At 52.7% G+C, this 19785-nt stretch overlaps 9 protein-coding genes across 9 annotated transcripts; 7 read left to right on the top strand and 2 right to left on the bottom strand.

Moving 5' to 3' along the window:
* Positions 1 to 676: 676 nt before the first annotated feature.
* On the top strand, positions 677 to 2515 carry J4E79_006230 (uncharacterized protein; the record flags this gene model as incomplete). The annotated part of the gene is made up of 1 exon (XM_049355101.1): positions 677 to 2515. One exon carries the CDS (start codon positions 677 to 679, stop codon positions 2513 to 2515), a length of 1839 nt encoding a protein of 612 aa, XP_049210497.1.
* Positions 2516 to 3100: 585 nt separating this feature from the next.
* On the top strand, positions 3101 to 3616 carry J4E79_006229 (uncharacterized protein; the record flags this gene model as incomplete). Its single annotated transcript, XM_049355100.1, has 1 exon — positions 3101 to 3616. The coding sequence occupies one exon, from the start codon at positions 3101 to 3103 to the stop codon at positions 3614 to 3616; it is 516 nt and encodes a 171-aa protein (XP_049210496.1).
* A 438-nt stretch (positions 3617 to 4054) lies between these two features.
* On the top strand, positions 4055 to 4495 carry J4E79_006228 (uncharacterized protein; the record flags this gene model as incomplete). The annotated part of the gene is made up of 1 exon (XM_049355099.1): positions 4055 to 4495. The coding sequence occupies one exon, from the start codon at positions 4055 to 4057 to the stop codon at positions 4493 to 4495; it is 441 nt and encodes a 146-aa protein (XP_049210495.1).
* Positions 4496 to 4872: 377 nt separating this feature from the next.
* Positions 4873 to 5544, top strand: J4E79_006227 (uncharacterized protein; the record flags this gene model as incomplete). The annotated part of the gene is made up of 1 exon (XM_049355098.1): positions 4873 to 5544. The coding sequence occupies one exon, from the start codon at positions 4873 to 4875 to the stop codon at positions 5542 to 5544; it is 672 nt and encodes a 223-aa protein (XP_049210494.1).
* A 2066-nt stretch (positions 5545 to 7610) lies between these two features.
* Positions 7611 to 9432, bottom strand: J4E79_006226 (uncharacterized protein; the record flags this gene model as incomplete). Its single annotated transcript, XM_049355097.1, has 5 exons — positions 7611 to 7626; positions 7692 to 8782; positions 8834 to 8926; positions 8976 to 9095; positions 9145 to 9432. The coding sequence occupies 5 exons, from the start codon at positions 9430 to 9432 to the stop codon at positions 7611 to 7613; spliced, it is 1608 nt and encodes a 535-aa protein (XP_049210493.1).
* Positions 9433 to 11032: 1600 nt separating this feature from the next.
* COX23 (Mitochondrial copper homeostasis protein) lies at positions 11033 to 11527 on the top strand (the record flags this gene model as incomplete). The annotated part of the gene is made up of 4 exons (XM_049355096.1): positions 11033 to 11100; positions 11169 to 11276; positions 11351 to 11378; positions 11480 to 11527. The coding sequence occupies 4 exons, from the start codon at positions 11033 to 11035 to the stop codon at positions 11525 to 11527; spliced, it is 252 nt and encodes an 83-aa protein (XP_049210492.1).
* Positions 11528 to 12172: 645 nt separating this feature from the next.
* On the top strand, positions 12173 to 12610 carry FPR1 (FK506 binding protein proline rotamase rapamycin-binding protein; the record flags this gene model as incomplete). The annotated part of the gene is made up of 3 exons (XM_049355095.1): positions 12173 to 12438; positions 12491 to 12532; positions 12583 to 12610. 3 exons carry the CDS (start codon positions 12173 to 12175, stop codon positions 12608 to 12610), a joined length of 336 nt encoding a protein of 111 aa, XP_049210491.1.
* Positions 12611 to 15432: 2822 nt separating this feature from the next.
* Positions 15433 to 16342, top strand: J4E79_006223 (uncharacterized protein; the record flags this gene model as incomplete). Its single annotated transcript, XM_049355094.1, has 2 exons — positions 15433 to 15954; positions 16007 to 16342. 2 exons carry the CDS (start codon positions 15433 to 15435, stop codon positions 16340 to 16342), a joined length of 858 nt encoding a protein of 285 aa, XP_049210490.1.
* A 1348-nt stretch (positions 16343 to 17690) lies between these two features.
* On the bottom strand, positions 17691 to 19525 carry J4E79_006222 (uncharacterized protein; the record flags this gene model as incomplete). The annotated part of the gene is made up of 2 exons (XM_049355093.1): positions 17691 to 19180; positions 19234 to 19525. 2 exons carry the CDS (start codon positions 19523 to 19525, stop codon positions 17691 to 17693), a joined length of 1782 nt encoding a protein of 593 aa, XP_049210489.1.
* Between the last annotated feature and the right edge of the window lie 260 nt (positions 19526 to 19785).

Genomic DNA, 19785 nt, shown 5'->3' with positions numbered 1-19785 from the left:
GGTTGCTAATCAGCGGAAGACGCCTACCCAAGCTAAACCTTGAGTGAACACATCTCCTTCCTTTCGACACCATCACAGTATCATCATCATCTGCACAATTTGCTCTGGCAAGAAATACATTATGAAACGCCCTCGTTGATTCGATAGATTCGTCATTGACAGTGATTATGGCTGGCAGCCTGTGTTCTCGTTCACCGCGCGTCGCAATCGGCACCAAGCGGGCTAGATCGCCTTTGCTTCCAGTAAACACATATGAATCGGGCGACGCATAAGAGCATGGAAGCTGTGGCAGATATGATATGATGACCTCGATATGTCCCTGAAAGGCCTTCATTGTCAACTGAACTCGCAAGGGCACCAGGCCGTAGCATCCGCTAAAGTTTCGTCTTCACCTTCCATCATGTTTACATAACTGGATACAGCGTGCATGCTTGACGTTACAAGGCAACAACTCTCTCTTTCACCGTGCACCACAATAGCCAGATTCGGTCGTCCTGCCGCCCGAGCTAGCAGCAAGTCACCCTCACCTTCACCGCGTGTGCGGCAGTCTCGACAGATAGTCACTGTTTCCAGCTCAAAGCTCCGTTGCCTAAACACGACAACCCAACAGGTCCGCAGACACGGTAAGTACTCGGCGCCGAACCTGCCCAGCAGATACTGGCACTAAAACAAGCAGATGCAACCGGAATACACCATCCTAAGCTCTGATTCGAGCAGCTCGGGCGACGACGACGATATCATCTTCGTCCGATCGGTCGAGAAGCCACGCGCCCCGAAAGGCAACGGTCGTCCAGCCAAAAAGCGCGCAAACCCCAACAACGTCTCAGCTCAGACGGTTTCCCCAAGCCCGGCGGCCAAGAAGCGGAACGGCGGACCCCAGGATACAAAGCGCACGAAAATCAACAACGTATCGGCTCAGGCTGTCACTCCTACCTCTGCGACCAGAAAGCGAAGCGAGGGTGATCAAGCTACACCACGCGTCAACTCCAACAACATCTTCGCTCAAGCTCTCTCACCAAGCCCTGCGGCCAGAAAACCAGTCAGTATTGGTCAAGGTCCAATGCATACGGGACCCTCTGACTTCTCGACCTGGGCAGTCTCCTCCAGCTCTGCGGCTAGAGCGCAGATCGGCGATAGAAATGCCTTGACTATTGCTGCTGAGATCAACACCACGGCGCGTGGCCCAGGACAGAAATCTACATTCATGCTCGCGACACGCAAAGTTCTGGAAGCAGCACTGGGCAAGGAGGCCTTGGAAAGCCAAGAGAAATCCCTCCTTGAAGAGCAAGAGCGTACTGATCAGTACATCGCGCAGCTAGAAGAAGCAGTCAAGCAGAAGGGAGGAGTGAATGTTTCGCACAACCTCATCGCCCAGAATCATATAGCCATGTTGAAGGCGAGGTATGAGGCAAAGGAGAAGACCGCCTCGACAGAGATCAAGATACTTCGCGAGAGTAACAAGAAGCTTACAGAGGACAAGACAAAGCTCACGCGCAGTGTCAAGCTAGTTCGAGACGGACATGGCGCTGTGGAGGGCATGGCTCAAGACGATGCTAGTGCGGAGATTCAGATACTTCGTGAGACCAACGAGAAGCTCTCTGATGAGAAGAGTCAACTGTTGCGCACCATCAGTCTCCTCCAAGATGAGACTCGTATGTGGAAGAACAAGGCAAAAAAGAAAGAAGCTGCCGGAGAAGATCTGGACATACTGCGCGAACGCAACGCAAAGCTCACAGGAGAAAATGCTGAACTTGTACGCAATGTCAAGCAACTCAAAAACGAGCACGAAGAAGATCTGAAGACGCTACGTGAACGCAACGAGAAGCTCACAGGAGAGAACACCGACCTCACAAACAATGTCGAGCAACTCAAAGACGAGCACAGTACTCTGAGGGCCAATGTCTCCGCCTTGACACAGGACCTCTGTGAGCAGAAGAAGCTCTTTGCGTCCAAGAAGATGCGACGATCCAATGGAGACGTCAAGGCCGCCATAGCTGAGACTAAGAAACTCAAGAATGAGATCAAGCGCTTCAAGGCAAGGAACAAAGGGTTGGCTGCACAAAACACCGACATGTCCGGCAAACTCGCGGAGCTGGGCACTGGGCGCCGTACCACTCTCGACTACCAGAAAGCCGCGAAACAGTCAGCAGAAGAAGCTTCAGTCGCACGCGAGCACATCGAGAAACTGCAACAACAACTCGTCAAGTTGGATGGAGACTTCCGCGAGCGAGGTGAACAGCTTGCCGAGCTCAGCCGAGACTCCGAGTCGAAGCACGAGATGAGGATACAGAAGAAGGCCGCCATCAAAGACAAGGGCCTGCTACAGACGCGTATGGTCGGTATGTTCACGCACTATCGGAACCTCTTCAAGAAGAATAAGGTTCTGCTGGAGAAGCTGAAGTGGACGGCTGAGGCTGGGGCAGATGGACAGGCAGGAAAGGCGTACCGTAAGGAGCTGAAGCTGTTGAAGGGTCAGCCGCTTGAGAAGCTGAGCGAGTTCAAGAATCAGGACTAATCAACTTTGTCGGCGGCCGTGCACGGCGAGGAGGGTGTTGGAATCTTACGAGAGACTTTCGTCGCGGTGCAACAAGCGGACATCTACTTGGTGGATTGGTATTATGAAGGGATACTTGATGTACATCGTCGATCATGTTGATGTACGAGGAGAAGAGCTTGTCGGCTGAATCATCACCGCAGCCTTTCATGTCTTTCGGACTGGAACATCGGCTGTCAAGAGTATGAGCATGGCGATCTCGCCGAGTTACTATTCAAGCTCTAATTTCTCCTAAATATCCTACGGTTCCCTAACACGTAGTCGCTGTGACGTGAAATAACAAGTAGACGCTGAGAGGCATCGTGGTAGGGAACAAATGTGAGACGAGGAGTGACGAAATGAAAGCTTGCAACTCACGGGTAGGGTTGAGTAGGTAACTGCGATCCGTGACATGCAAACTGCGTCCGAGATCACAAGATAGCAGGTGTATTTGCTATCTAGCTCACGCGCAGCACTCATTGAGCGCAACTCAGTTAATTTCCAAATTTGTATAAGACAACCCATCTCTCACCATCCTGTGCGGTTCTTCTATCCTACCATCACGTCATGTCCACTTCCCAACAAACCAAACAGAAAGCCATGGGAACTACTCTCCAGCGCCTCCAAAACGAGTTGAACACCATGAAGAACGACACAAAAGATCTCCCCAGCGAGATCAACGACCTGCGCAACAAGAACGCAGATCTCGCGAGCAAAATGGCTCTCGTCACCGCAACTGTCGCCTTCACCAAGACTGTCAATACTCTCACCGCTGAAAGCACCACCAAGATTCGCAACGACGCAGAAGAAGGCAAGAAGACCATCACGGATAAGATCAAGGAATTCCAATCCCTGTTGGAAACCTGCGTGGAGGAAACCGTGAGGGGGGAAATGGTTCCAAACATGGTCTCATGTATGATTATGGATGAGATGAAGACGGAGGCAGTGCAGGAGATGCAGAAAGTATACGCGAGGAAGGCTGTGACTGTTGCGGGGCCGGAATGGATTTATGAGAAGTTGGAGTGGATGGTGGGGAATGCGGTTGAGAAGGTTACGAAGAGGGTTGACGAGCTTGGAAAGTAGCTGATAGTCAAGATGGAAGGACGGGGGAGGGAGGTGGTTAGTTGGGACGTCGGGCAGATGGTTGTTGTCTTTAGATCGGTGGATGCATCGCCTCCACGTATCTACCCCAATTTTGCAGTGTTTGTTATCATAGGCGTGACACAACACCTTGATTGAATCATCGCTGATGGAAACAAGGCCAAATCATTGTTTCGATGTGCAATCGCCTCGTCACTAGGAGGCTCTTAGCGATCGAGGACGGCTATCGAGCTCATAGCATGCGTACCACGAATAAGAAAACCGCTGATTTGCCATGTAATCATGCGATCCAGTCATTCGGTTTGTGACAAACCCCCAAGGGATGTAGTGTAGTAGCACTATAAGACATCCGCCTTCTCACTTCTTCGTATCCTGTTCATCTTAAATCTCATCACCACAACGACAGGAGACACAAGCTCAATGGACCCCCCATTCCTCCAGAACAAAGACATCAAAACGGCCACCCAACCCGCCAAAGATGCTAGCCAACTTCTCTTGGAGAACATCAGTGCAATCAGAACTGACATACAAAGTCTTGCCCAACGATTCGATCGCATGGAACGCAATATCAAGACCGCCAACAAATCAGGACTAAATGAAAGACTCACTTCATTCACCAAGGCGGTCGCCGCCAGGAACCGTGATGGAAAGTGGGTTAATGCCGAGGCCGTCGAGGAATTGACCAAAGAGTTGAGGGAGGAGGAGGAGAAGATGGAAGAATCGGCATACTATTGGTTCAGAGACTTGAGAGAATGGCTGAAAAAGGGCTTGGCGAATGTGGAGGAGACTGAGAAGAGGTCCCGTGAGCACTTAGAGGGGGTGTCGAAGAGGATGGATGCGTTGATGGATGAGCAAGAGTAATTGGGGGCATAGGCGTTGGAGTAGACCAACTTTGCCTAGCATAATAGCGAAGAGCAGTTAGTGGTACAAAGACATGTGACATGGGCATGGACCGGCCTAGAGCTCAGTGGATTTCTCCGTGGTGAAGACGTGAAGTCATGTGTTGAGCAACTAAAAGTCATGGTACTCTTTCCGAGAACATGCCGTAGCATCAATCTCACTCCTTGCACACAAGGCAGTGTGTCATGTCGCCCATACTCAAGTACGCGAACATTCCAACTTCATTCTCCGACCAACTTGCACGTTCTCTAGACTTCGCTCCATGCAAACAGACAAATCAGGCCATACCATATAAGCAGACCACGGGATCAGTAAATGGAAAACAGCGAAATTACGAAATGTCACTTCCCATTCAACCAATTCCTTTCCGTGAGGAGATCAAAACCCTGATTGAGCACATCGCAGCTCTACAGAAGGAACTCAAGGAGAAGACAGATAGACTCCACTTCCTCTATGGCTTTGAACTGAGGTCTTCTGCTGCGCCGGTAGGCGATGGCAACGGCGATGAAGGAGCCGAGGGCGCCGAGAACGACATAGACAGTGAAGAGCGCGAGGATGAGCAAGAAGGCGAAGCAAAGAAGACACACATCAAGAAAACAGCCGCCAAGGCAAAGGTCAACAGAACAGCCATCAAGAAGACAAGCCTTAATAAGGGCGGAAGCAAGAAGAAGGAGCCGAAATTATGCAAAAAGTGTGAGGAGAACTACCTGGAAGACAATGCCCGTTCCAACTGGGTAAACTGTAAGGAGTGTAGACATAAGAACACAGAGGATTGGAATGAGGGACGGGTAAACAGGGAGCGAAAGCAGAAGGAACAGAACGCAAAGCGAAAAAAGCAACAGGGAGATGAAGTGGAAGCAGATAAAGTAGGCGACGAAGTAGAAGAGGCCGAGGAAGGAGATGAAGAGGATCTAGAAGAGGACTCAGAAGACGAGGTACAGGAAGCAAGGGAGGACCAGCGCAAGCAACCTAAGAACAAGTCTGGAACAGCTGCTTTAGAACAGACTTAGCTTGTCACCCTCGTGTAGCTCCAAGTATAGCACCATCAAAAATCTCATATTCATCACCCCAAATGCGAATAACCTAAGATAATATCCCCTTTCTTCCCCATCGTTCATGTTTATGCCTGCCCAGGACCCAATCGCTCATGCCATGGTATAGTACCCGAATGAATGACGCCAGTAAATGCTTCGACAAAGCTCGCTGAACCCATTTTGATGCCGCTAAAAACAGACGTAAAAACAAACATACGCTCGCCATGCTCTTAGCCCCAAAAGATAAGAATAGTCCAAGACCAAAGGAGTGTGATGCCCAAAACACCAAAGCAACAAAGCGATAAAATAAAAGAAATATATCTTATGACATGATATCGTGTCAGATAAGAGGGCCCGCCATCATAGGACTTCCCCGCGTGTTGTTCGTCAAAGTGGGTTCATATGCTCCGGGTGAGCCCGAAGAACCTGGTCGTGGTCGGTAGTAGCTGTTTGCATACTGTGCGGGAGGAGCAGCATAAGCACCTTGTTGCGGTGGGAGAACACCGGGTGGCGTAGAGTTTAGCATGTTGCGGTTGCTACGGCGTCGACCAAGCACTGGTGATGCAGGAGCACCTTGAACCGTCCCAGTGGAGTTGCTGGACTCGTTTGAGTTGCTCCTCACGTGTTGTGCTGTAGCTGGCTGCTGCATCTGAGGAGAGCCAGTTGGATTCGCCGGACGCTGGAAGCCTTGTGTGAAAGGATTGGTACGAGCGGGCACACTCGTGTCTCGCTGACCAAGTGCTTGTCTTCTGGTCTCGATAAGTTCCCGAGCCCGAAGATTGCGTTCGTCTGGAGTCAGCCCGACGGAACGAGCAGCAGGTTGCGCAGGGGCTTGTACGTTCTGTGTAGGTGATGGGGGAGGTCTCCCATTATCAGCCGTGCGCAAGGCTCGTGTAGATGGCTGAGGAGCGAGTTGGCGCCGCGATGGCTGAGGTCGTAGATTGAGACGTGATGGCTGAGGCCTCACGCCTTGCGGAGGGTTGCCAGCCTCTCTAATATTGACGCGAGAGTTCGCTGGGCGCAAGGTAGCTACCGAAGACTGATCACGGAGAACTTGACGTGAGTTACGATTGCGCACACCACGTGCCTGAACAAATGCAGCCCAAGGGTTACCGCGCGCAGCAAAAGGAGGAAGAGCCGCACCCTGGACATGCAAGCCCATGGCAGCATGAGGAAACGCATTCGCTGCAGCAAAGTTGCCAGAGTTCCTCCTGCTATTTGCCGAAGATGGGCGAGCACCGACTCGACTTATAGGACGATCTATCATGTCCATGGCTGCAGCTGCCTGTGTCTGTGCTATCGTATCGATGGAGTGTTGCGAAGAGGCTGAGGAACTTCCAGGAGTCAAGACGGCAGAACTATTGCTGTTGGAACCAACAGAAGGCGCACGATCAAAGCGGCCCATGTGGCCGGCATTGCCCATCGCTGGTAAGCCAGGTGACATGGCGCTTCGTCGAGGTGGCGATATTGGGAGTCGCGGATCCATGATATAGTTCGTGCCGTTGTCCATAAGCGGCGTTCGAATGCGAGCAGGAGGTAGAAAGGGGGAATAAGCTTGCGCGGGACTGGGCCGATTTCTGTTCCTTGTTCGAGGACGAGACAGCGGCGTCATGGTGCGTGGTTCGACGTCTATCAAGGCGCCTGCCATCTGGTGTTGTTGAAGAGCTTGTTGATGGGCAGCGAACATCCAGCTGATACGCGGATCGTATTCCCGACGTTGCACGCGAGGAGCCCCTCGCCTGTGCCCTTGGGAATTATCCGAGTTATCATCAGTGTCCGCCTCGTTGGTCCCATCCGCAGCAGCAGGCCCTTGGTTGTAAGCGCGAGCTGCAGGGTTTCGCAAATGGGCTTGTGAGCGGCGCGTCCGCAAGGTGTTCAGGGCTAGATCGACGTCGCCATCTTGGTCAGAATCATCGTCGTCCGCTTCCCCATCTTCGTAGTGGGCTGTCGCGCTCGACAGGACAGAGGATCTTCGACGGAGACCACGCGAGGTATTCAAGACGCGGACATTGGCGGTTCTGGAAGGCGGGCGTATCGGGGCACTAGGCCGAGGACGATCTGCAGTAGGTGTTAGAGAACCGCCCATTCGGCTTCTGTCATTTGAGTTCGCAAGCGGTTCCCACCCAACGGTCGTCCTTCCTCCATCACTGTCATCTTCATCCTCTTCTCCCATCTCGTCGTCGTAGTCGCGTTGTAGCTCCCATCCCTCCTCTCGCAACAGTGCTTGTGTATCTTCGTCGAGCTCCTCAGTGGAGACGTCGGTGGATGTTGTTGACGCTGTCTCACGGGAGGATCTCGACCCGTTTGCCCGATGTAAAACACGGGTTTGAGCAGGATTCCTCATGCCTCTACGAACGGGCCCCTCGTCTTCCTCATCTTCGTCTTCCTCCTCGACGGTGCTTGAGCGGTTTGATGATGACTCAGATTCGACGATGCGACGTGCTCGGGCACGCGCTCTGTTGCCCGAAGGCTGGGCAGCGGGGCCAGGAGTAGACGATGCGGCGCTGGGTGCACTCGATGCAGGTACGGCCTCGTCATCGATAAAGTCGTTCATCGAAGAGTCCTCGTCCAGACCATCTTCGTCTTCCTCCTCGACCGTATCCATCTCGTCGCCGTACATGTCTGAGACTATGCTCTGTGAGTAGGAGCGTCGGCTGCCGGCTTCGCTGTGCGTGATCGGTCGTCGTCTTGCGAATGCCGCTGCATTGGGTGCCATGCCAGCGTCCAAGAAGCGTCGCATCATGAACGAGCCTTGGTCTGGGGGGTATGCGCCCCAGTCTTCCATGCCGTCTCCGTAGCCGTCGTAGTCGGGGTCCTCCATGTCCATTTCGGCGTCGAGGTCGTCTTGGTCGTGCTCTGACATCTCGTCCATGTCACTGAAGCCGGTGAAGCTGTTGCCCCATGAGACTTCGCCTGTCTCGTCGAATATCAGTCCGCAATGGGTGCATCCGCCGTCTTCCAGCTCCCAGGTACACAGCGGACATCGGTCAACTCCATCTTCTTGATCGCGCACGATTTGCAGTGACAGGCGGTTTTGGTGAGGCGGAAGCCTGAAGCAGCCTTTGAAGAGACCGCCAGCGCGGGGGTCTGCGTTATCCTTGTCCAGCTGCACAGCATCTGCCTCGTCTTTCTGCCACTTCTTGTGGTCTTCTATGCTCTCGCCCGTAGGTAGTAGTTCGGCTCGCGCGATGAAGACGCTCGTCATGTCTCGTATCTGACCAACTATGTTAGACGTCGTCGCTGAAGGGCATGCAGGCTGACTTACCACATAGGCGGGGGCGGGCAGGTCCTTTACGACGATGCGGCAGTCGGGGCATGTCTTGCGGGCCTTGTTGGCGACGAACCACGTGCAGAGACACTAGGCATGTTAGAGGGTGGCATATGCGGTGGGAGGGTGCGCGTCTTACTGTATAGCAGTAGGTGTGCCCGCAGGATATGGTGTACGGTTGGTAGAGTAAGCGGTCACAGATCTTGCATGTGAGATGCGTGCGAAGGCTGTCAAACTCCGACTTGAGCGCCTTGAGCTGCTGCGGACGGTTAGTCGATGCATGTGCCATGCAAGAAAGAGTCTCATACTTCATCTGCGCGGCCCAGCTGCGGCGGCTCTTCCTTCTTGGTCAGCATCTTCTGTTTGAGGCTGTCTTTGCTTGCTGCCCGCGTCGGCTTGTCCTGGTCGATGAGTTTGGAGGCAGACCGGCTGGCCGTCGGCGTGCTCCCGCGCCCGGCCCGTGAATTTGAAGGCATGCCGGCAGACTGTTGCGAGGCAGGCGCGGCATGTGACGTTGTGTTGGAGGAGGATGCGATGGACGAGGCGGAATTCCTGGGGCGAGCGGTGGGCGGGGTTGGCGACGCTCGATTGTCCATGGCGGGCGGTGACTCTCTTTTCTCACGGCGAGGTGCAGCTGGGGGTTGGGAGACGGAGCATCTGCTCACATGGGACTTGCCCTTGTAGAGAAGAAAGACTATCGTTGGCAGAGGTTATGCATGCAGCAGCGGGTCTACTAGCCTAGGCATGTTGGCGCTCGGTCGCTGTTGCCCTTGCCCTCCGGCCATTTGCCGCAGCAGCCGTTCACTATCGACCTTCACTCCATCCTTAGCGCCTGCCGTGGAAAATCACCACCCTCCAGCGCCAACCATCGCCAACCATTTCCATGGCTATCTCTGCTCTCATACCTGGTCATTTCTCATTGGGTCCAGTGCTTCTATTGCAAGCTTGACACGCCAATGACGTGGGCCACGCGACTCGTCACGTTCCTGTCACATTCCATTTTCGCCCATGCCATCATTCAACGTTTTTGCTTCAGGTTTCTTTTGATCCTTTTTCCATTGAGCCGCGGTCCCAAACGACCACAGTTCAAAGACGCCAATACCTGGTATTCCCGGCGCACGAAAGAGGGCCTCTTTCCCCACAAGCTTCCTAGCTTTCGGCGCGGCACCACCACATGCAGACGCGGTCGAATTGACCTTCATTGTTGCGCTCACAGCTCATACCCGTCTCCGCTCCGCTTCACTCAGAGTGCTGATCATCACTGCGGTTGGAGTATTCGTGCTCGACACTTATCAGGTCCATGCATAGCGTTCTCGAGAAGGAGTGCCTGTGATTGTGGGCGGGACCTTGTCGGCTCCTCTAATGCGAAGCATGACAAGCATCCTGGCCGCACTGTTCAAGTGCGTCAGACGGGATATCCTTCAATATCGTCCTCAAGCTGCGCACCGCCCCGATCAAGTCATATAACCTGTACTGTGCACAAGACCGCCTAGCCTGACGAAGCGTGGTGGTTTTCTGCAATTGTAGTCCTGGCCAAATACGTTACCAAGGTACATGATCGCTTGTCAATCACATGCATGCAGCATACAACTCATGACTAGGGTGCTAGCACTATCTCGTAAGTAGAATCGTAAGTTGTGGATAGCACAACAGCCGTCTTGATACACGCGACATGCTGTTTATGTGGGCTGGTCGTCCTAGCGCCCGCAGTCCTCCCGCCCCCACACTGGATGAAGCGTTGATGGAACTAGGTAGACGGGTCGTCACGTACCTAGGCATGTACACGTTGGCTAGCCTCTGCGGTTCTACGCGTGGGCATCAATAGCAGGTAGTGAGGAAGCAAGCCGCCAAGTTAGGTCTTCTTGAGTGCAAAGGAATTAGCTCAAATCATTCATAATTGGCAGCTGTTCTGGAGCCTAGCAGTCGCAGTATCTGTAATTGGAGGGCTGTCGTTATCAGATACTAAGATCTAGTGCCGGTATTGCGGACCTTGGGATACGCAAGGCAATTAGTGATATCGGGAAAGTGCGTGAGTGCCTCTTGACCTCATGTATGTCCTTATCGATAACGCACCTCCGCGGCGCATCATCCACTCTCGTCGCAACTGCTCCCGGCCATCTTCAGGCTGCCCGACAATTACACGCCAGTACGCGCCCTGTACACACTCCTTAGACGTCTTTTTCCTCGCTCTTCACTATGTCCGACAAACCGACCCCCTCGAAAGCCGACGAATGGAAGGGTTCCAAAGCCAGCAAATTCGACAAGTACGCCACCGCAACGATCGCGTCGCAAATGTATGTTGCACACAACAGGCGCTGATAGATTGGTATAGCAAAGCGTATAGCGAATACTTTGATCCATGCCAAGAGGCGGCAGACAAGAGTATAAAGTGTTTGAAGAGGAATGGTGGTGAGAGAGCTATGTGCTCGGATTTCTTCCAGTAAGTGCAGTACATCGGAGGTTCAAGACCCAGCATTGCATAAGGAGGCCTTCCGCTAATACGTGTTCAATCAGGGCATACCGAGAATGCAAAGAGCAATGGGTACGTGTTGTCCACCCTCGATCCAATCGACCGCGACTATCCCTCCATGCCGTACAACGCGTCGCGAAACCGCCACGGAAGAGATGCTAATACCTATACAGCAAGAAGCAAGGAGAGAAGCGAGAAGGAACAAGTCATGGTTTGGTTGAGCAATGCGGGCAAGATTTGGGACGCGCAAATGTACAACATCTCCTCTCTTCATAGGCACGGCGTTTGACAAAGGTTCACGTTTACTGTAACATACTTGGATCCACTGGAGGTACTGGTCTATTGGACATGAAGATCAATTGACTGTCAGATAGTCTGTGGAAGGATGCAAGCAACCTCAGAGCGCTTGCTACTAGATGCGACAAGCAGAACTTTAACGCCATCGCCGAAGCATCTTCGTCCCAGCCACACACATGCATCTAGAGCTATAGCTTGTACTCTCCTACCGCGGCAAGCGCGAACTCCAGTTCCAATGCCCTGACGTAGATGCGATCACGCAATTTCCCCAGACAAGCCGTCAACCCACCCTCAAGTACTGACGTGCTCGATTCATTGGTCATGCTCGTCGTACTTGCCCTGATTACCTTGCCCTTGCAGCGTGCATGAGGCTGTGTGCTGACGATCTGCACCCCACCACCCCACTAAAGCTACCCCTCCAAGGCATTCCAGGTTCCTTCTTTCCGCCCACAGCAACCTTCCATCCTCCACTCATCTCCCTCTCACCCTCCAACTTCATGAGAAGCCTCCTTAATCCTTCCTCTTTCCAACGCGCAACAACTCGAGCTTTCACCACGACCGCACGCATCATGGGTGTCCAGAAGACCATCATCCAAGAGGGCAACGGCCCATCCCCACAGAAGGGTGACAAGGTCACCATGGAGTACACTGGCTGGCTCAAGACCCAGTCCGGCGACAAGGGCAAGCAGTTCGACAGCACCACTGGCCGTGGTCCCTTCCAGACCCCCATCGGTGTTGGTCGCGTCATCAAGGGCTGGGATGAGGGTGTTGTTCAGATGAAGCTCGGCGAGAAGGCGAAGCTGGACATCAGCAGCGACTTCGCTTACGGCGACCAGTAAGCCTCCATGATGTTTTCTGATCAAGACCTAGTACTGACTTCATGATAGGGAGTTCCCTGGCTTGATCCCCCCTCACTCTGACCTCATCTTGTAAGTTCGCGTCGCGTATGAATTCCACGAAAGTGCTAACTCCGCGATAGCGAGGTCGAGCTCAAGAAGATCAACTAGGTCTACGAAGCATCCAACGACGGGAATACACGATGATCGCTATCAGTGAATGGGAATAGTCAGAGGACAAACATGACATTCAATATACTCGGTCATGAAACTCGTTTGCCAGTCCACGTTGTCTAATGTGCAGTTACATACTTTCTCATATTTTCAGATCATCATCGTCAAGCTTTCCATTTACGTGCCATACTAAGTCGTATGTCACAGCATCGCCCGCGAACTACTGAATCCAGCCATATGAGCATGCTAAATGAGTCCAAAAACACCTAAGCCCACGCAAACTACAAGACCCACCATGCTGATGGAGAAACGACTGGCCGAACTCTCGGTATGAGTAGCCACCGAGGCGTCTGTAAGCCCATTTACCCACAGGCACATGAGCTGTGTGTCGGGAACACTCAGCGCATTGTCGACGCCTTTGTCTGGCGACCAGAATGTGGTGATGATGATATCAGTATAGGACCCCACGCCGGTCTCATTATGGCTAAAGGCCAAACTGAGATCGTTGGACTTGGGGAGGGTCGGATGACAGTTAGAGCTCGCATTGGCAGAAGAGTTTGGCGGCGTAGGCGCTCCCTTGCCAGTAAGTGCTAGAAGAAGTTAGCACAGGGCTATCTCTTTGAATGAAATGGGGACACGAACGTATGGCTGAAATTGCATTCCAGGAAGTCATGTTTGTCTTCTCTGTACATTCCGTTGGGAAAGTCTCCATTCCTCTCTGCACGCGCATGCAGCTCTCTTCCGTTGTCTCTGTTGCATTAGAAGGAGAGAGTGCCAGCAGTGTGTTGGCCTGCGTTACCAGCGACGAAATGCAGCTCGCCCCAATTGCCTCTGCGCAATCCCATGAGTAGTTCCGTCCAAAGGTGGTATTATATATGAACACAGCGCAACCCCGGTACGGCAGGTCGTCGCGATCGAGTTCAAGAGACGGAGGGGTGCCGAGATAGAAGTCTTTCTCCGTGGTTTGGTCCTTTATGGGAACGTCTGTGTCGAGATGGGCGGCCAGTGTCCACGTCAGATTGTTGCTGTCATCGAGGATGGCGGTGGAGAAGGATCTGAACCCGATTCTCTCGTAGGTTCTGTTGGTGACATTGCATTCTGCTTTAATGGCATTGCTTCCATCGAGAGAAGCCTCAGGGCAGTGTACGTCGGCGCACGAACCGACGGAACTGTTGAGGGCGTATTGTGCGAAAGCGGAAGACAGGAAGGTGGTGAGTAAAAACGAGGTTGGGAGCAACATCTTGAAGCGTTTTAACTTGACTCAGTTCCACGATGGTACAGCAGACGAGTAGGAGGTGTAGACTTGTACGGGCTTTTGAAATCTTGAAGGGCGCATACAAGCTATGGTCTAGCACATTATATGTCTTGAGCGCCCCACACCGCTGAGCTTCACTGTGCCACCTCCACATCAGGCCCTCTGTCACGGAAAGCTTCTTTACTGCGAGGCTGGGTAGTCACAAGGTATATGTGAGTTGTTGTACATGGGGCACAGTATATGTGACATGCGCCAAGCGCCGTCCTTGCCGTATAACCACCTGGGCATACTGCGTTGTTCAGGCAGCCAATTTCCATGTGGGATGTGATGGGATGTAACAATTCTGAAGTAAGGCGTCCCGTACTCAGTGCTTTATTATTTATCTGACCGCAGCTGTACCGAAAAGATGCCGTGGTCATCTGGAACCCGGGAGACATGACCGGCGAGGCTGACTTGCGTTGATGACTTGGGATGATGCTGGGAAATAGTCAGGTGATCATGAGGAGAAGCGTTTGCGAAGCATAGTCAAAGGGAACTTCTCCATCGGAGAATAGGGTCTTGAGGACCATTGGGGTCGCTTCTGATAGTGCACGAATCGGTTGTCTAAAGCGGTCGATGCCCTCATACAGCCTTGCATCTGAGCGCGACATAGCCCGAGTCATGCTGCCGTTCGTCGTAGCAAGCTGTTCTCTATCATCTGATACGTATACCAGGAACTTCGAACCCCGATCTTGATGGAGTTGTAGAGCCTGCTCGGTTGCTATCTCTTTGCAGGCTGCCGGGGGTGACACGACCGGGGTGGACGGATTGGCTGTCATGTGGCAGGCAGTTGAAGGTGTTTCTCCACCATAAAGACAGTTATTAAGTACATTTCATCGTTTAGTTTATAAGCTCGTATACTTCTCGCGTTACCATGTGCAACATCAGAGTGCGTAGGATCAGGTAGGCGTCCAAGTGGATGCCAATGTATAACAGTAGGTAGATCATGACGTCGGCCATTCATTAGATGATTTCCATAGCTGAGCATGGAAGACGGATTCATATCAAGAAAGCAATGTCAGATATTGCCTGTAGTTGCACGAGGCATGATTTGGGGCGTGGACAAGATGGAAGACACGCTTGGTGCTTGGTGGGGATGGCAGATCTTAGCGCGAACAGCTGATCGCGGTCGCGCGAGAAGAACGCGTCAGGCTGATCTCCCACTTCCAGCACACACACCATGCAGCATACCTTCCTATTCGATCCACCAAATGTTGTAATATAATTGAATCGTCTGATTTCTCGTCCATGTGGTTTCTTCCAAAGCTCACAACGTGTGTGTGGACCCACTCTCGACTATGGAGTTGCAAGCAGTGACATCACGACTGCAGGAGCGACTGCAGTATGCGTCTAGAGCTACCTAGAGGAGGTTTGATGGCGACTCCATTTCTCTCAACAACTTGGTATGCTCCTACCTTCTCAATTCCTCCGCTCATCGCACTCTGCTCTTCGGCACATCAGTACTCGTCCGTTGCTGACAAGTTCACTCAAGAATTCTCCATTCATCGCTACCCCGCTATCCACCATGTCGGCGAACTCTCTGAACATCAATTCGACTCTGAGTCTTCCGAACTCGCAGTACAAGATTCCACAAATCGGCTTCGGAGTCTACCTGTCTCCAAAGGACGTCTGCGTTGCCTCATGCAAGAAGGCCTTCGAGGCAGGATACCGTCATATCGACACAGCCCAGTACTACGCGAACGAAGAGCAAGTTGGTCAAGCGCTGAAGGAAAGCGGGCTCCCTCGGAAAGATGTGTACATCACGTCCAAGATCTTAAGCGCTGGAGAAGACGTCGAGTCTACATACAAGAAGGTCGCCAAGAGCGTTGAGAAGCTTGCCGGAAAGGATGGCTACGCAGACCTGTTCCTCATCCACAGCCCCAACGGAGGCAAGGAGGCCAGGAAGTTGATGTGGCTTGCGCTGAAGCAAGCGCAGGAGAAGGGCATCGTGCGCGACATTGGTGTCAGCAACTACGGCATCCAGCACATCGACGAGCTTGCCTCCATTGATAGCAAGGCCAACCTACCTGCTGTCAACCAGATTGAGGTTTGTTACATTTCCCACCTGATCGCATCGCCAAACTGACAGAAACGGCCAGCTCCACCCCTGGTGTCAACAGCGCGAGGTCGTCGAGTACTGCCAGTCCAAGAACATCGTCGTCGAAGCCTACTGCCCGATCGTCCGCAACGAGAAAGCCAACGACGAGACGCTTGCCAGCATCGCCAAGAAGCACAACAAGGAGCCAAACCAGGTTCTCATCCGATGGAGTCTGCAAAAGGGCTACGTTCCTCTTCCCAAGAGCGACACACCATCCCGCATTGTTGGCAACGCCGACATCTACGGTTTCGAACTTGACAAGGACGACATGGCTAAGCTGGACGGTCTGGATCAAGGAGCCAAGGGCGCTATTGTGCAGGCCGTAACCAATGCTTAATTCGCGTCTGTTACCTCGCACATCATTAACAGGCGTGCAGGTGAATAACCGGTCAGGGGACATGGCGAATGCATCCACGCCTTGGATCAGATCTATGCGCGCAATGTTGGAGGAAACCTACAGGAACCGGGCGCCCACGTACTTCACGCCTGGTCCTCGGTTCAGTGTACAGTTTTCAGACTGGATTGACCGACGAGCATAGCTTTTCGCTCATAGTTGCTTTACTTGGATCCTGTGTCGTGTAGCTAGCTCACGTACCCACGTATGGCCCGAATGCAGATTCCGTCAATCAAAATTGATTATCTGCTCACACGTGTAGGATACCTCTTCAGAGGGCTCGATCTGAATGGTAGATACGGTTGTAGCTACATTGTGTGAAGGCGTAACTGCGTATGCCGTGGAAAGCTGTTGTTTATCTCTAACGTTCGAGCGTGACCATGTTCTGTGTTGTCAACACGACGTTGCAGAGATATACAGACTATGGGACGAGAAAGGCCGTCGCCAACCAAAGCCAAGCTGAATCGTTCCGTTCACGCATTCGCGTTCCATGGTTTCAAAATCTGGAATACCCCACCAACTGCATCAGAAACCCCGCCACCCCACCTCATGCGACCGAAAAGTTTTGCACCCTCGCTCTTTCTTGCGCACAATCGCGCGTGCTAATCTGCCTTGGGTAGGCTTACTTTATAAGCTATGCTAAGCTAAAACTTCCATCGGTTTTGTAGTGTACGTTGTTCAACATCCACTTCTCGCTTGCCCCCGCTAATTACCATATAGGTAGCGGTTATCACTCCGGATTCTGATCTCGAAATCAGTGTCTTCCGGCAACCCCGGTTCGATTCCGGGCAAGACCTTTCTTTTTGTTTTGACTATGTCCTTTTGCTAGTGAAGGGTCTCGAATGCTTGATAGACGGTCTGGGGGTGTTTCAGAGAGTTGTGGTGGTGGTGGAATTATTTTTAGACGTCTCATTAGCTTCCGGTGTGTGGGAGTCGTAACATGAAAAAGTACGCGCCGACGTTTCATGCTTGCTCAACCTGGAACCCAAGGTGCGCTGTCTTCCTTTACACTCTGAGCTAGGCAACGACATGCCTGGTCGTACACGATGTTAGGTAGCGTTAAGCTTCTCTTCTATTCTTGCAATCCTACAGATGTGTGCAGACACTATGCTGCGTCTATTAATACTAACCAGCAGTAAACATACAGGAAGAAAGAGAATACAAATCGCAAGGCTGCGCAATGCTATATAGCATGCCGCCTGGTATCACAAAGGAGCACCGCGAAAAGAAGTTAATGTAGCGCCATCGCTAAAAGAACAGGACAAAAGAGAAAGCTGCCGTAGAGTGTCTCTCAGCAAAAGAACTTGTAAACCTTCTTCCACCTTGGCCACTTCCTCTTCTCCTCGCGCTCCTCTTCTATTAGTGCCTGGATGTTGAGCTCGCGGATGCCAGTGACGAGATCCATATTGTGCGAACGCACGACCGAGGTGCGGAACCAGAACTTGTAGGGGAAGTAAAAGGCAAGGGTGACTGGCAGCGCGAGGTAGACGCTGAAGAAACGCTGGAGACGTTGTGATGTTGTAAGCATGTCCATGTCGATTGGAGCGACGGACACGTAGAATTGTGCAATGAGAACGAGGATGTTGAGGATGAGGCCAACGTAGGATCCAATGAGGCCAGGTTGTGAGCGGAAGGCAAGCTCATCCAAGCTGTGGCCTTGTACCTTCCAACCTTGACGGAAGCGGATATGTGCTAGGCAGATGGACAACCAGGTAAAGACCGCTGAAAGAGCAGACAGCGCAAGCAGCCAATTGAAGGCGGCGTCCTGTAGCTTACGGTCCGCGCCGGCAAGGAAAGCGAGGAGACCAAGGGAGGAAGCAAAAGCAATGGAAACGAGAGGGCGACCCTGGCGGTCAATGTATGCGAAGATCCTGGGAGCTTGGTGTTGCTCAGCGAGTGCAGCGAGCGTGCGCGAGGAACCGTAGATGGAGGAGTTGCCAACTGAGAGAACCGCAATCATAATGACGGCGTTGAAAACAGAGGGCAGGCCTTGGATTCCGGCGTTTTGGATAGCGATGACGAAGGGCGAGGCGACAGCATCGGCAGAGTTCTTGTCTTGAAGCAGACGCCGATCGTTGTAAGGAACCAGCAATCCGACGATAGTCAGGGAGACTATGTAGAACAGCGAGATACGCCAAAAGACCTGTTTGACAGCGGTAGGTAGGGACTTGCGTGGGTTGGCCGTTTCCGCTGCGGCAAGACCGACGAGCTCAGTTCCAGAAAAGGCAAACGCGGCGTTGACAAAGACGCTACAGAGACCCTTGAAGCCGTTGTTGAACGGACCTGGATCGCGCCAATACATGCCGCCGATGTAGCCCCCATCTGGGCCTCCGCCTATGTTGATGATGATACCGAGGATAATGAAACCAATAACTGCTGTGATCTTGATAATAGCAAAGACGAACTCGGCTTCACCATACCCTTTGATACCGAAAAGATTGATAACGACGATCAGGACTAGGAAGACGGCCACCCAGGCGTTGTTGTTGACCTTGTCACCGTTCCAGTATTCTATTGTAAAGGTCGCAGCGACAATTTCCAGTGGTAGTACGACAAGCCATTGGAGAGCATAGTTCCAACCCATGGCGAAGCCCCATGCGGGATCCAAGAAGCGCGTCGAGTATGCCGAGAAAGAACCAGCGACCGGAAAGAGTACTGCCATCTCGCCCAATGCGTGGACGGTGGTGTACAACATGATACCTACAAGGCAGTAGCAAATGACGAGCGATGCTGGACCACCATTTGCTAGCGCTTGCCCTGAGCCGACGAATAGGCCGGTACCTGGTAAAGTCAGTTTGTGGATCGTCGCTTGGTTGACGCATGCCAAACCATACCTATGGAACCTCCAATTGCTATCATTTGCAGATGGCGACCTTTTAGTCTCCGCGCGAGTGGTGAGTTTGCCGTGTTCGCCGCCGCGGCTTCTGGATCGAAAACGTTCCCGTCGGCTCCCATGCTTCCCTTTGGCGTCATAGTCATGGCGAAATTCGGGTCCCGCTTGAAGCTCTCGATGACCCTCCTCCCCAGACCGTCCTGGTACCGTGATGATTCGCCATAGTAGTCGGACCCTTGTGAGGCTCTTCCAAAACTCTTCTCGGTGCCGTACATATCGTCGTCTATCGTCATGGTGGATAAGCGCAACGGCGCGATAACAAGCGACGACAAAGAGTGTAGAGTGCAGCGGTTCTGCACGTCGGTCGGAGTCGCTGCAGTGCAGCCGTTGGAGGAATCTGCTTTTTTCTGTGCGATGGGCGCAGGGGCGGGATATGAGTGCGGTGCTGACGACCAGACTGGCAGGGCTTAGGCCTATTCTTGAGGCGCGAGCGCATCCACGGAACTGAGGCGCCCAGGGTCAGTGTCCTTTCCAGAGTGCCGGGTTGAGACTA

Source organism: Alternaria viburni (genome assembly GCF_023758015.1).
Source record: "Alternaria viburni strain BMP 2772 chromosome Unknown scaffold_12, whole genome shotgun sequence".
NCBI lineage: Eukaryota > Fungi > Ascomycota > Dothideomycetes > Pleosporales > Pleosporaceae > Alternaria > Alternaria viburni.
Note: the sequence above shows the minus strand (reverse complement) of the source record. Positions and strands in the feature narration are given on the sequence as shown.